The sequence below is a fragment of the Triticum urartu genome, chromosome 3A, assembly GCF_056163025.1.
Source record: "Triticum urartu cultivar PI428250 chromosome 3A, HENAU_Tu73, whole genome shotgun sequence".
Lineage (NCBI taxonomy): Eukaryota > Viridiplantae > Streptophyta > Magnoliopsida > Poales > Poaceae > Triticum > Triticum urartu.
The window spans coordinates 561,833,758-561,849,010 of record NC_141875.1 but is presented as its reverse complement, the minus strand read 5'-3'; the positions used below and the strand labels follow the sequence as shown (position 1 = coordinate 561,849,010).

General features: G+C 52.5%; 1 protein-coding gene across 1 annotated transcript; it reads left to right on the top strand.

Moving 5' to 3' along the window:
- Window positions 1-11,395: 11,395 nt before the first annotated feature.
- Window positions 11,396-12,544, top strand: LOC147980528 (uncharacterized). Its single transcript, XM_087516904.1, has 3 exons — window positions 11,396-11,509; window positions 11,594-12,063; window positions 12,283-12,544. The coding sequence occupies exons 1-3, from the start codon at window positions 11,396-11,398 to the stop codon at window positions 12,542-12,544; spliced, it is 846 nt and encodes a 281-aa protein (XP_087373030.1).
- The last annotated feature ends 2,709 nt before the right edge of the window (window positions 12,545-15,253 follow it).

The window sequence follows — 15,253 nt, the reverse complement described above, 5'->3', positions numbered from 1 at the left end:
TAGCTCGCTCGCGCAACGATCTCAAGGCCTAGCTCACCGAACCCAAGGAACAAGAGACACGAGAGTTTATACTGGTTTGGGCCACCATTGTGGTGTAATGCCCTACTCCAGTGTGGTGCGGTGGATTGCCTCGTGGGCTAAGGATGAACTAATACAGTGGATGAACGACCTCCTAAGGAGAGGTGTTTTTGAGCTCGATGAGCTTGTGTGCTTGAGGGCGGTCTGAATGATCTGTCCCAGATGAGCCGATGCTTGACTACGGTGATGGCTAGTCCTATTTATAGAGGCCCTGATCCTCTTCCCAAATGTTTAGGCGGGAAGGGATCCCACAATGGCCAATTTCGGAGGGGGAAAACTAGTACAAGTTATCCTGACGAAAGGTGGTCTTCGCCTGCCAAAGGTTCTGGTGGTGACGTCGCCGTGGGCTCCGCGGTGACCTCCATCCTGCCGTCCTGCTAGTCTTGGTCTTGTTGCACCAATATGGAAACCTTTGCCTGATGCCTCGGGACTCCTCGCCCGCGCCTGCTTCCTTAGCACCAAAGAGGAAACTGACACTCTGCTCCCGCTGGCGCTCGCCTAGCTTCGGTCGTCATGGCTTATGTCACGCGAACCTCGCGAGGTGGCCCCTTCATAGATAACTCCGCTCCTCGGGAGCCAGCCTAGCGAGGCCGCCCTGTAGGAGGTCCTAGTGTTGTCTGCCTTGTGAGGCTTGTACGCTCGCGAGGGTCTTGAGTGATTGCTGATGATGATGGGCCGTACTTGGCCGTTGGTGGAGCCACGCCCTGGGCCGCAGGCAAGCAAGTTTGGGTACCCCTGTTCCAAGGACGCCGACAGTAGCCCCCGGGCCTAAGGTGTGCGCGGACTTGGCTTCGAGGCGAAGCCAAAGGGCAAGTGCGGAGCACCGCTGGCCCCAACCGCCTACGGTCTCTATTGACGCGTGGCGATTGATGGGTCATGGGCGTCTCTGCTTCCCGATGCTGCATCGGCAACCATCTAACTTGACGAGTCCCTGCTGCATGAAGACAAAAATCATCATTACCTTAGATCATGGAGGCTGGTGGTTGACCTCCCTCTGGCTATAAATGAGGAGAGGGGCGGAGCCCCTGTTGCCCATTCTCTCCTCCACTCCGTTTGCTTCTCCTTCTTCCTCTTTCTTCCGCCATCCTGTTGCGACACCCATGGCACCGACGAAGAGATTCATGGCTGCGAAGAACGGGAAGCCGTGCCAGGAGGGGCCTGACTCACCACCGCCCAAGCAGGATCGTGGACGCCCCCACAAGCACGCGGCGACCCCCGCTGTGATCCCTCATGGGCGCGAACGTACTTCCTCGGGGTCCGGCGCCGTTCCCGGCGGCCGCATCGGCGTCTCTCCGTGCGGCTAGAGCCGCCCGAGATGCGGTAGTCCCGTCCATGAAGGGAGGCATGCCATGGTCGCCCATCCTCCACGGCCATGCTTCCACTAGGCGCAGGTGCCGCCGGAGCTTGTTGTGTGGTCAGAGAACCCGGCTGGCACCTGGCTTCAGCTTCTGCGCCCCTTTGCCAGCGAGCTGCCGGCCACGGTTCCTGGCGTCCTCTAGTAGCACGCTGACGGCTGCTGCAGCAAGGCTTCGTGGGTCACGGTGAAGGTCCCTGTCACGGGCAACGTAGCCCTAGCCCGCGGCTGGCAGACAATTGCGCGCGTGCGCGGGCTGGGCAGGCGGTGCACCCTCCACTTCAAGTATGACAGAGCCGCGACCCTCTTCGTGAGGGTGTTCAGGGAAGATGGCCGCCGCGCCGGGTGGTGCCCTAAAGACAGCGAGGGAGACGGAGTGCTCGGCCTCGGCGACAGCCATGACGAGGATGAGGGCGGCCTTGCCCCCGGCGATGCCCGTGGCTCCTTCGGCAATGGCAGCTCCTCCTCCGACAAAAGCTCCAGCAGTGGCGGCTATGACCAGCCGCCACATCATCGGGCTCGCTTCGAGGACGGTGGTGGGTATTCCTGTCACCGTGCCCTAGTGAAGCGCGAGGAGGGTTCCGGCTGAGTCTAGGGGGCCGACCCTCATGAGCATCCGCGCCGTAGGGGCCGCTTTTGCCTATCCTTTCCTTTCCTCTACATTTACAAGAAACCAGTATTGGGCCCCATGAGGGCGTGTAATGAACCATAGTGCTTATGCTGCTTTGTGCTATGTTTATTGTTCATGTGTTGTGTTATGGCGTTCACGCTTCATGTAGACATAGAGGGGTAACTTAGCTGGATGCGCCCATCGGGTGCCTTGTCCTTCTTCGTGCGAGGCCTCATGATCATGGCCCAGCGCAACACGAGCTCAATCGAAGGGGCCTCGTGAGGGTCAGGGGAGTCGAAGTTCTAGAGTGAGCCGAAGCTCTGGGGCGATAGGGCTTTGGCAAGGCGTGCCCGTGGCTTAGGTTAGCCCAGCGCATGCACACACCTGCCCAGCCCCTACACGAGGCACGCGAGGGAGAGCATCGGGCAACTGCCACCCTCCCTGGTGCAAAACAAAGAACTGAGCGAGGAAGTAGAGAAAAGAAAGGGTTTAACAAAGCAATCAAGAAACACCAGAACTCCAAATTCCATAAAAGGGGGCAAACCAACTACAGAAAGAAAATGAACAGCCGCGTCCGGCACCTAGTCTAGTATTCTCACCAGCACGCAGCTAAGTGCTGCCACTAGGACATGGTAGGGAGCCCCCGAGGCCCGAGGGCGGCACTCCGGAGAATCCGGGGTGTGTACAACCCCACTCATTATTATGTGAGTGTCACGAGCGGAGACCTTCACAGGCACTGGGCCTTGCTTCATGGGTAGAACTTCCGGAGGTGGTGGATGTTCCAGGCATTCTAGATGGGGGTCCCGTCCTGCATCTCCAGGCACGCGGCGCCAGGCCTGGAGACGCGGGCAATCCTAAACGGGCCCTCCTACATGGGCACGAGCTTATGCAGCCCTTCCCTGGAGAGCACCCGCCTCAGGACGAGATCGCCCACGGACTGAGGCTTGACGGCGGCGCTCCTCCCCCAGCACGAGGTCCATCCCCCACCTGGTGTTCTGACGTGCTTCGTCGAACTCCAGGATCTGCGCGGAGCAATGCTTGACCTCGTGAGGGAGAATCTCTTCTGCTCCGTAGACGAGGAAGAACGGGGTCTCGCCTGTTGGCTTGGTGGCAGTGGTGCGGATGGTCCACAACACGGACTGGAGCTCGTCGTGCCAGCCCCTTCCGCATGCCTTGAGCTTCTTTTTGTAGGTCCTAGTCTTGAGGCCTCTTAAGACCTCTGCGTTGGTGCGCTCGGCTTGGCCATTACTCCTGGGGTGTACCACAAAAGCGTTCCAAGGTTAGCACAATATGTCTTGAAGAGATTACTAGTGAACTGCGAGCCGTTGTCGGTGATGATGCGGTTAGGGACCCCAAACCGGCTGATGAGGCCCTTGATGAACTTAACTGCCGACCCAACTAGGATGGTGCGGACGGCTTCCACCTCTGCCAACTTGGTGAACTTGTCGATGGCGACATAGAGGTAGAGGTAGCCCCCGGGCGCTCGAGGGAATAGACCCAGGATATCCAGCCCCCAGATCGCGAACGACCATGTGAGTGGGATAGTCTGGAGGCCCTGGGCCGGCTGGTGGATTTGCTTGGCATTGAACCGGCAGGCCTCGCAGGGCCTTACCAGCTCGGTCGCGTCGTTGAGTGTCGTGGGCCAGTAGAACCTACTGCGGAATGCCTTGCCAACCAGGATGCACGATGATGAGTGATGCCCGCAGTCCCCGCCGTATATGTCAGCTAGCAGCTCGCTCCCCTGCTTCTTGGAGATGCATCGCAAAGAAACATCATTTGGTCGTTTTCTGTATAGCTCATCGTCCTGGATGGAATATGCTATAGCCTGCCAGGCCACACGCTTCGCTTCCTCCTCTTTCTCCGGCAGTATCCCCCGTAGTAGGTACGCCTTGAATTCTTCTGTCCGGCACCCCTCCCGAGTCTCAAGCCAAGGAGCAGGCGTACTCCTGAGGTCGGGCCATAGGCGGGAGCCCCTGAGGTTGGTGGTGGGGGGAGCTCCTTGTGAGACGGCTTAGGCTCCGCAGCCGGAGGGGCCGCTGAAGGCTTAAAGAGCCGCTCCTCGAAGACACCAGGCTCCTAGGGCTATCGCCTTGACGCCCTCTTAGCGATATCATTCGCTTCCTTGTTCATGTCGCAGGGCACATGTTGTAGTTCCTGGCCCAAGAATTGCTTCTCCATTTTGCGTACCTCCGTGAGGTACGCCTCCATGTGCTCGTCCTTTGGTTCGTACACCTTGTTGGAGAAGTTGACGAGGAGTTGAGAGTCCCCCTTGATGGTGAGACACTTCACCCCCAAGGCCGCCACAACCTTGAGGTCGGTGATCAAACCTTCGTACTCTGTGATGTTGTTGGAGACCTTCTCGCCCCACTGAAAACAAAGTTGCATGGCGTAGTAGAGTTTGCCGTGGGTGGGCGAGATGAGCACGACTGCAGCCGCCGCGCCCTGGCATGCGAAAGCGCCATCGAAGTACATGACCCAACCCTCTGGCGCTTCACTTCCTGGCGAGAGGGATCGGTTCTCACCTGCTTCTGGTCCCAGAGCATCGGTCCATTCTTCCATGAAGTCGGCGAGGGCAGCCCCCTTGATGACCCTGGTTGTGCTGAAGTCCATCTGAAACGCCTGCAGCTCGATGTTCCACTCGGCGACTCTTCCCGCTGCGTTGGGGTTCCGGAGCACCCTCTCCAGTGGGTAGGCTGCGCAACCTTAATTGGGTGGCCTTGGAAATAACGACGCAACTTGCGTGAGGCCACCAGGAGCACGAGCAGACGCTTCTGCGGCATGGGGTATCGTGCCCTTGTGTCCCGTATTACCATGCTGACGAAGTAGACCGTGTGCTCGACGAGGGCGGGAGCGTTGGTGGAGCCTGTGGCCTCCGGAGGTTGTGGCACCTCCCGAGGCAGGGGACCTCAAGTGCTCGGTTGCCCACCATGGCCTCCACATCCCCGGAGACGCCGTCTTGTGGGGTCTGATCGTCCGTGGGCGTCGTCGTGGCTTTAGTGGCTCCGTCTCACCGCCGCACCATCCTGGCTGAAGGTACGACATTACGCGGTGCATCCTTGGCCTAGCGCTTCTCCCGGACAGCCAACAACCCTATGTAGCTGAGTGGGGCGTGGCGGCCAGGTAGAGCACCAGGGGCTCGAGGGGCCGAGGCGCGACCATCACTGAAGGGTTGGTCAGATATCTCTTGAGGTCTTGAAACGCCAGGTCATCCTCTGGGGCCCACTCGAACGGGCCCTTCTTCTTCATTAACTTAAAAGATGGTAGGGCGTGTTCTCCCAGCTTGGAGATGAAGTGCCCCAACGAGTTCACACAGCCCGCGAGCTTCTGCATTTCCTTAAGAGTTTGGGGCGGCTCATGTCCTCTATCGGCTTGACCTTCTTCGGGTTTGCCTCTATTGCCCTGTGCGATACGAGGAAACCCAGCGCTTGCCCAAAGGGGCGCTGGACACACAATTCTTTGGATTGAGCCGCAGGTCCACCTGGCGCAGGCTGGCGAAAGTCTCCTCCAAGTCTTGTATGAGGGTCCTCGCTTGCCGGGATTTTACCACGATGTCATCGACATAGGCCTCAGCATTCCTCCCGAGCTGCTGGCCCAGGGCGATGTGCATCAGCCACTGGAAGGTCACCCCAACGTTGCGTAGTCCGAACGGCATGCAGTTGTAGCAGTATAGCCCGCATGGGGTCAGGAGGGCCGTTGTCGGTGTCAAAACCGGCGGATCTCGAGTAGGGGGTCCCAAACTATGCGTCTAAGGTGGGTGGTAACAGGAGGCAGGGGACACGATGTTTTACCCAGGTTCGGGCCCTCTAGAGTTGATCTACCATGAGATCGGAGAGGCTAAACCCTAGAAGCTAGCCTATGGTATGATTGTATGTTGTCCTACAGACTAAAACCCTCCGGTTTATATAGACACCGGAGGGGGCTAGGGTTACACAAGGTCGGTTAGAAAGGAGGAGATATACATGTCCGTATTTCCTAGCTTGCCTTCCACGCCAAGTAGAGTCCCATCCGGACACGGGACGAAGTCTTCAATCTTGTATCTTCATAGTCCAATAGTCCGGCCAAAGGTCATAGTCCGTCTGTCCGGATACCCCCTAATCCAGGACTCCCTCAATAGCCCCCGAACCAGGCTTCAATGACGATGAGTCTGGCGCACAGTATTGTCCTCGGCATTGCAAGGCGGGTTCTGCTCCAAATTTCGAATGTTTGTTAAGCAGTGTCTGGCCCCATAAATGTAGGACCTCTTGGCTTCTGCGCCCAATAAGGGCTCTGTTCCACGCGTCGAATGAATATGAGGCGCCAAGGCATTTCTACATTCGCCCCCCTAGCCAGATAAATAAATTGTCTATTAAAGGGATGGGGATTCTTAGATCCAATCCACACCATCCTCCCCCAGCGAGAATCCATTGGAGCACGCTTCGGAAAGATCCACTCCAGCATGGCCGACCTCCCCAGCTCCTCCTCCCGCCCCGTAGCCCCAAGCCCGGTGATTGGGAGAGGTGTTCTGTCCCACACAGTCGATTAGTCGAACTACAGACCAAGGGATTTCTCCCTCCAGCGTATATGGTTCCCGTCCGAGCCGGGCTCGCCACCTACAATGGCGGGGAGCAAGCGGAGAGCTTCCCCAGTCCCTCTACGAGGGAGTGGGTATGCCTTGTTCCTTATTTATTAAGGGGACATGGATTTCCAATTCATCCATTCCTCCACGGGCTCCTGGAGTTTTACGGCCTCCAACTGCATAATTTCACCCCTGCCTCCATATTACACATCGCCGGCTATGTTGCCATCTGCGAGTTATTCTTGGGCTGCGAGGCTCATTTCGAGTTCTGGAAAAGGTTATTTTGCCTCGTCCCCCGCACACAGAAGGGGTCACTTTATCAAGTGGGCGAAGCCGAAATATGGCGCATCACCGAAACCGGATACCTATCCGGTACTCCGAAGAAGACGTCCGAAGACTGGCCTTTGGAATGGTTTTATATGGAGGATGTCCCCCTTCCGGACCCTGTTCGGTGGGGTCTTCCTGAGTTCAACAATGCTCATCTAAAGAAACGCCGAAGTTGGCGCCCACGGAGCAACCAGGAGGAAGTCAACGGAGAAGTCCTTTACCTGATGAACCGGATTAAAGCACTGGCTCAATCAGGGTTGACAGTAATCGAGGTTATGTCAATATGCATAATGTGGGAGTGCAGCCACTTCAATATCGAGGGCATCCCCTATGGTGTTTTAACGGGGAAGATGATGCCACACGTTGCGGGCATAAGGGTCCGAACAACGCTGCTGCTTTAGCAAAAATTCTGTCCGAGTTGTTCAAGGGAGAGGAAGAGGAGTTCATCCGCATCAAGCCACGGGATGGATTCTCCATGTACAACCCTCTAAGCTGGGTGAGTTATATCTCCTCACTCCCATTCTTCCCGCATTCTCTATCGTAGGTACTCACCTTGCCATCTTGTAGCAAGAACTGCGAAAAGCCATAAGGGAGGTCAGCAGCCCATCTCCACAACCAGAGGACCCTGACCGGGCCCTTGGTCCCGGACTCGAAGAAGATCCGGACATATTCGTGGAGCTGATAGACCGGCAGTTCTATCAGTTAAGCTGTGATGACGCCATGGTGGCCATTACGTCCGACTATCCCGGACTGCTTCCTGCGTCGCACGTAAGAAAAACCAAAAATCCCAACTCCAAAAACTAGGATCCCCTTTTAGACACTTCACCTACCATATACATATGGTGTTTTACAGGGAAGGCCTTCGGGCGCCGTGCCGAACCCGCAGCAACTTGCCAACAACAGGCACCGAGGCCGGGCAGGCCAAAAAGGAAGGCGGTCAGGACGGAGACGCCGGCGCATAGGTAAGATAAAAACCCCGCTCCGTGGATGTCGTCTTTCTCAAAATGTAATGACATCCATGTTTCTTTAACAGAAAAAACGCTCGCCTGAATATGTCCGGTGAGGCTGCCGATCATGCTTCCACCAGTCGGGCTCCAGGGCCGGACATAGAGGCGGAAGCCGACATGGGGCGGACACCGGATACTCCTCCTACAGAGGATGCGGATAGACTATCTGCTACAAATTCAGAAGTGGAGAGCGCCATGAATCATAGGCGTCGCTGAGCCGTACTCCGTGACGCTTGCTTCTCCCCAGAGGCATTTGATGCCTTCAATTCTGGAGATGCGTACCTCCGTGCTGCTCAAAATGGTCTAGCCAGAGCCATGGACCATTATGTGAGGGATGTACGGGTAAGCAAATCTAACGATTATATGTATCAGTAGCCCCTGAGACTTGAAACAGTTAGCAGAACTGATTTAAGGATCATCTATTGTGCAAGTTCTTACAGAGAAGAATACTCGACTGTCACAGGAGCTGGAGGAATGCAAGACCCAACTTCGGGCCGCCATTGCCGCATTGAAGGAACCTAAAAAGTCCCTAGCTGGTAACATTTGTTTCAAAGAATGATAGGTACCATATAGCATGCGGCGTGGCTGCAGATCTAACACTAGATATTGCAGATGAATCCGGAGGACCAGCATGCCGTACGACAGCTAAAGGCTGGCGAACGTGTGCTGACTGAGGTCAGGTGGGAGAAAAACAATCTCCAAGACGCCAATACCAAGCTGAGCGTGGAACTAAAAGATGTTCGAGCCCAGCTTGCGGACTCCGAGAAGGAGAATAAGCGGCTTCGACGCGGCATTTTCAGTAAGTTCTTGAACGAACCCTTAAAAAGGGGACGGCGGAGAAGCCGGCTAACAGAGTTATGTCTGCAGGTATGCTGACGGGTCGTCCCGCGGAGGAGATGCCCGGGTCTGTGGGTGATCTTCTATCCGAGCTCTCACAACTGCACGAACAAGTTGGGCAGGTGATGCAAGGTATTGCCCAGGCCTTGTGGCCATCACTCTCCCTGCCAAAAGGCATTAGAGAGCTTGCGGAGAAGCTCAAGGGAGCACGGCGGCGCTTCCGATTATGGAAGATATCGGCCTGCCGTCAAGGTGATGGGGAAGCCTGGGCCATGGTGAAGACGCAGTATACCAAGGCTGACCCAAACCACATGGCCGAGGTCGGACCTGTGGGGCCCGACGGGAAAGAGATCCCTGTTAGCTTAGTCTATGGGCAAGTAGAATTAGCCACAAAGTATTCCCAACAGGATTGTAGGCTAGACCGCCTGTTGGATGGTATAGACGAGGAATTTAGTCAGTCTACATGACTATGTAATGAAAGTGACATGTATAATGCCTTCTAGCCGGATTGTAGATCATTTGTCATGGCAGACCTTTTCGCTTCATCCTCGGGACCCGATAGTTCGGAGTGTGTCCGAATACCCGCTCAGTTATATAAGAACCGGGGTATGCGTGGAAACCAGGTGTAGGGGTCATTAGTGCTTGAACGGACAAGTGCCCAACTAGTTATGTTATATTACATGGGTAGTAAGAAACATCTTCTAGGGAGAATAGTTCCGTTAGGGGTTCCTTTCCCTGGGTACGCATGCCCTAAGGTGCATGTCCGGACTGCGAGCGAAGACGCAGGAAAAAACATCTGGGGGCATATATGGAAAATAAATAAAAATCATCTTTTGTTCGCCGACCGAATATTCCCTTAAGAACGCTAGTTTCGGCTTCACCCAGTCTGAGGTACACATCCGGCTGACCCGGCAGTAACAATCGCAGAGGTGCTCCCCTTATGCCCTAGTCGAATTAACGGGAACGTAGGGCATAAATACAAGAGCCAGGCGACCCATCTTGGCCAAAACATAAGTCATATTGGTGCATATAATGGCGAAGAAAAGGTAAATGCGGAAGAATAATACATGTGCGGGGCATGAAGCCCAGATAGATAATTAAGCTTCTGTGTAAGAAGCCCCCAGGTATAATGAGCGCGGTTAGCGCATCTATAGTGTGCAAGCGAGGCACACACTACTAGGGAAAAGCCTATACACAGAATCTTATCAGCAGCACGCTTTAAAATAAGGCGCTGCTGCTAATTAGCAGTAGCAAGCTCAAGAATAACTCGCTGCTGAAATAAATATAGAAGTAGCGCGCCAGCTCAAATACGCACTATTACTATAATTCCCACGAGGCCGCCGCGAGGCTAGCTATAGCAGCAATGCGTTATAATGACGGGCGCTAATGCTACGTAGCATAGTAGCAGTGCATTTCGCCAATAAGCGCTACTACTAAGTTTACTACAAAAATTTAGTCCCACCTCGCTCCGTGAAGAGAGTTTCTACCACCTTAAATATGTTACTTCTCAAACTTTGACAAGCACTTGGTCTTCATTGAACTCTATGTGTAGAATTTGTGGCTGCAATATGAGTCTTCACCTGTTCCTAAACTGGTGAGGACTCATATTGACAAATCAGATTGTACACAAAAAGATCGTTGATGATCAATGTATTTTTGATAAATTGAACTAAGTCTATTTTTACATGCTGACACATAGCAGTAGCGCTTCTTTGTGAAAAGTGCTGCTGCTAGGTAGTTTAGCAGGAGCGTCTTTCGCTATAGCGCGCTACTGCTAAGCCATTCCATCTCCCACCCCCATCTCCTCTATCCGATCCACTCACAGTCACACACTCACTGGATCCCTCTCAATCCCCCGCGCCGGTCCTCCCCCGTCGCCCCTCCTCCCTCTCCGCCGCCGTCACCTCCTCCTCCTTGCTGGGCCCGGTACCGGCCTCCTCCTCCGTCCTCCCTCTCCACTCGCCGCTGGCCGGCCCCTCCTCGCTCCGCCTTCCTCCTCCGTCCTCCCTCCACTGGCCGCCGGCCGGCCCCTCCGTGCTCCTCCTTCCTCCTCCATCCTACTCTCTTCTCTCTCCTCGAGTCGCCCCTCCTTCTCCCTCCTGCCTGCTACATTTTTATTTAGTGGGCTAGTTCATATGCAACATCTTGATTTAGTTGATATGATTTAGTTGATTTAGTAGGCTAGTTGATTTAGTTGATTTAGAACATTTTGATTTAGTTGATTTAGTAGGCTAGTTGATTTAGAACATTTTGATTTAGTTGATTTATTAGGCTAGTTGATTTAGTTGATTTAGAACATTTTGATTTAGTTGATTTAGTAGGCTAGTTCATTTAGTTGATTTAGAACATTTTGATTTAGTTGATTTAGTAGGCTAGTTCATTTAGTTGATTTAGTATGCACCATTTTCATTTAGTTGATTTAGAACATTTTCATTTAGCATTTAGTTGATTTAGTTACTTTTTGCCAAATGTAGGTGGTACCTTGTCATCTAATATGTTACTAGATCTTAGGATTATAATTGTCCATCAAATTGCTTCTCGCGGAAGAACAAAAAATATCTCATGCTACTGTTTTTCTTTCCTGTGAAGTGGATCGTTAATCCTTTGCTCATATTGCTTTAGGAAAAATGGCGCCACCACCACCACCACTATGTCGACTGTGCAAGTCAAGGTGCGCCAGCAGCCTTGCAACTGGCAAGCTGTTCGACATCTACTTCCAGCCGGGTTTTCTTCATGCGGCGGTAAGAAATTAGATGAAATGTAATAACTATTTTATTTTTAGTGTTGGCATTACTACATTGTGTCATTTTGCTTATTTTACATAGATTGTTCCATGCAATATGAGGTTGAAATTCAACAAGCTGACAGGAGACACTGTGACATTTGAGGTTCCTGGGGGGCCGTACACTATGGAGGTTAAGAAAGGACGCAATATGTCACAGATTGGAGGAGATGGATGGGCCCGTTTCATCGCTCGCATGCGTCTTACTGGTGGTGAGTTGATCAACTTCTCCTTTAGAGCAGAAAGACCCAAGCTGGCTGTCATTTATCTCAACCTGGTGAAAGATGATGAAGATGACGAAGATGATGAAGATGATGAAGATGATGAAGATAATGAGGGCCCACTTGATGAAGATGATGAGGACCCACTTCATGAAGCCATCGTAGCTCAAAGAACAAGGCTGAGCAAGGAGGAGGTGTCCAACCTGTGGGACATAATTCCGCCACGTGCTGTCTTTGTCGTTGTGCCATTCGTGACCCGCTTAACAAATACCATGGTTGACCGACATGATATAGTATGTTATACTTACAAATGCAAATTATCCGATGAAATACTTAGTGTACAGTCCAATGATATGGTATGTTGTGTGGAATCTATTCGATGATATGTTTTAGTGTAGAGTTCGATCACATGCTTATTAGTGTAGAATCTAAGGAAACTATTAATAGTGTAGATAATCCATATGTACTTATTTGCGAGGCTATTTATTAATTGAAATGTTTTTCTTATTCATAAATTGGCAAAGAGCATATCTCTGAGTTATGGTATCAAGCCTGATGAAGAAGGCTCAGCTGGACTACGCCTTACTGCAAGGGGCTCCGTCACAACCTGTACTTACCGCGTGGACACGGACGGCCGCACACACTTAAACTCGGTTGGGTGGAAGAAATTCCTCGATGGCAAGAATCTTCGTGTTGGACAGGCCATCCTAATTACTATCAGGAACACCAACTGCTCAGGCTTGAGGATGGTGATTGTCTTTGATATCATCTAGAACTACATACATGTGTGTGGCTATATCATCTAGAACTACATATGTGTGTGTGTGGCTATATCATCTAGAACTACATATGATGATCACCATTGATATGACCTTGTATTGCTTGAGGATGCATGTTGACTATGCATGAAATTGTTATCTAGTACTCCCTTCGTTCCAAATTACTCGTTGTGGTTTGAACTAAAACCACGACGAGTAATTTGGAACGAAGGGAGTACTACCCAGTAATGGTTTATGAATTTGATATCTACTACCAGTACCTAGTATCTAGTATCTGAAAGGGAAACTGAAAGGGAAAGGGGTACGGGGGAAAATGATGGAAGATATAGCAGTAGCGAGGGACTGCGAAATTGCTACAGCTAAGTAATAGTAGCGCATTCATAAAAAGCGCTGCTGATATCATCAATAGTAGTAGCGCGGGTAAGGACCGCGCTACTACTATAAGTTAGCTGTAGCACCTTATTAGTAGTGCGACCACCCGCGCTGCTGCTAGCCTCAAAACCCGCACTACTACTAGGGTTTTCCCTAGTAGTGACAAGTTGGCCCTTGATGTCCTTGAGAAAGAATAAAAAAAGAAAGAAAGAGAAAAAAGACAGATAATGTATATGCAAAAACTGGACAGAGGAAGGGGACGAACATAGAGTCCGACGCTAGGCGTAGAATCTTCGGAGCCTGGCTTCGTTCCATGGGTTCGGCTCAAGTCGATTATTCGATGCATCCCGCAGACGGTACGCTCCACCAGTCAGAACTTGGTCAATAATGAAGGGACCTTCCCATTTGGGCTCGATCTTGGACTTTTTCTTCTCCGACAGGCGTAGAACTAACTCGCCAACGTTATAAGTTTTGGCCCGTACTTCTCTGCTTTGGTATCTGCGAGCCTGTTGCTGATAGAATGCAGAACGGGCTTTTGCCACATCTCGCTCCTCCTCCAGGGTGTCCAAACTGTCCTGTCGATCGAGCTCGGCTTCTTTTTCTTTGTACATGCGCACTCGAGGTGAGTCATGAATTATGTCGCAGGGCAGAACTGCCTCTGCGCCGTACACCATAAAGAAGGGTGTATATCCGGTGGTACGATTCGGCGTGGTCCGCAGCCCCCAGAGTATGGAGTCGATCTCCTCTACCCAGTGCGTGTTAGACTCCTTTAAGGACCGCACTAATCTTGGTTTAATGCAGATCATGATAAGACCATTCGCTCGCTCATCTAGGCCGTTGGTTTGTGGGTGATAGATGGAAGCATAATCGAGCTTGATGCCCATGTTGCTGCACCAGAGTTTTACCTCGTCGGCCGTGAAGTTTGTGCCATTTTCAGTGATGATGCCGTGGGGGACGCCATAACAGTGTACAACCCCGGATATGAAGTCTATCACCGGTCCGGATTCGGCTGTTTTAACAGGTTCGGCTTCTATCCATTTGGTGAATTTATCCACCATGACCAGTAAGTATTTTTTCTTATGGGTTCCCCCTTTAAGGGGTCCACCCATGTCAAGCCCCCAGACCGTGAAGGGTGAGGTAATGGGGATTGTTTGGAGGGCGATGGGTGGCATGTGGCTTTGGTTTGCAAAAATCTAGCAACCGGCGCACCGTTAGACCAAGTCCTGTGCGTCTGCCCGGGCCGTCGGCCAATAAAACCCTGTACGAAAGGCCTTGCTTACAAGGGCCCGGCCTGCGGCGTGGTGGCCGCCGAGTCTGGCGTGAATTTTTGCCAAAATCTTCCGACCTTCCTCTTCGAAGATGCACCTTTGAAGGACTCCGGTAGTGCTTTTTTTGTACAGCTCTCCCTCGTGGACACTGTAGGCTTTAGATCGCCGCACTATGAAGCGTGCCTCATTTTGGTCCTCAGGAAGTTCCTGCCTAGTTAGGTAGGCCAAGAATGGTTCTGTTCACAGGGCAATAATGGCCATTATGACGTGGGCTGAAGGTGTTATTTCGGTGGTAGAGCCACCGATTATGTCAGAGTGTTCGGTATCGGGCATTGTGGTCGGGTCCGGACTATTGTTACCGGTGTCCCCTTCCCATGTATACCACGGATGGTTTAAACAACTTCTCCAAAAATATGTTGGGGGGGACCGCATCGCGTTTTGTGCTGATGCGGGCGAGGATATCCGGCGCCTGATTGTTTTCCCGGGCCACATGGTGAAATTCGAGCCCCTCGAACCGAGCTGACTTCTCTAGGATGGCGTTTCGATAGGCCACCATCTTCAGATTCTTGGCATCGTAGTCTACATTTATTTGGGATATTGCGAGGTTCAAATCCCCACGCACCTCCAGGCGTTGAATGCCCATGGAAACTGCCATCCGAAGACGATGTAACAGGGCTTCGTATTTGGCTGCGTTGTTGGAGTCTGTATACAGTATTTGCAGTACGTATTGCACTCTATCTCCGGTTGGGGACGTCAGGACGACGCCAGCCCCCAGACCAGCCTGCATTTTGGAGCCGTCGAAGTGCATGATCCAATTGGAGTATGCGCCGTACTCTTTAGGGAGTTCGGCTTCTGTCCATTCGGTGACAAAGTCGGCCAATACTTGCGATTTAATGGCTCGCCAAGGTTTGTATGTTACGTCGAACGGGAGGAGCTCGATGGCCCATTTGGCAATCCGGCCCGTGGCGTCGCGGTTGTTTATAATATCATTGAGTGGCACTTCCGAGCCTACTGTGATCGAACACTCTTGAAACTAGTGTCGCAGCTTCCGGGATGCCATGAA

Excerpts from the sequence above, each read along its gene's own strand:
- LOC147980528 (XM_087516904.1), top strand. The coding sequence starts at position 11,396 with ATGGCGCCACCACCACCACCACTATGTCGACTGTGCAAGTCAAGGTGC. Across the intron at positions 11,510-11,593 it reads CGGGTTTTCTTCATGCGGCG|ATTGTTCCATGCAATATGAG; the intron begins GTAAGAAATTAG and ends TATTTTACATAG. Across the intron at positions 12,064-12,282 it reads ATGGTTGACCGACATGATAT|TAAATTGGCAAAGAGCATAT; the intron begins AGTATGTTATAC and ends TTTTCTTATTCA.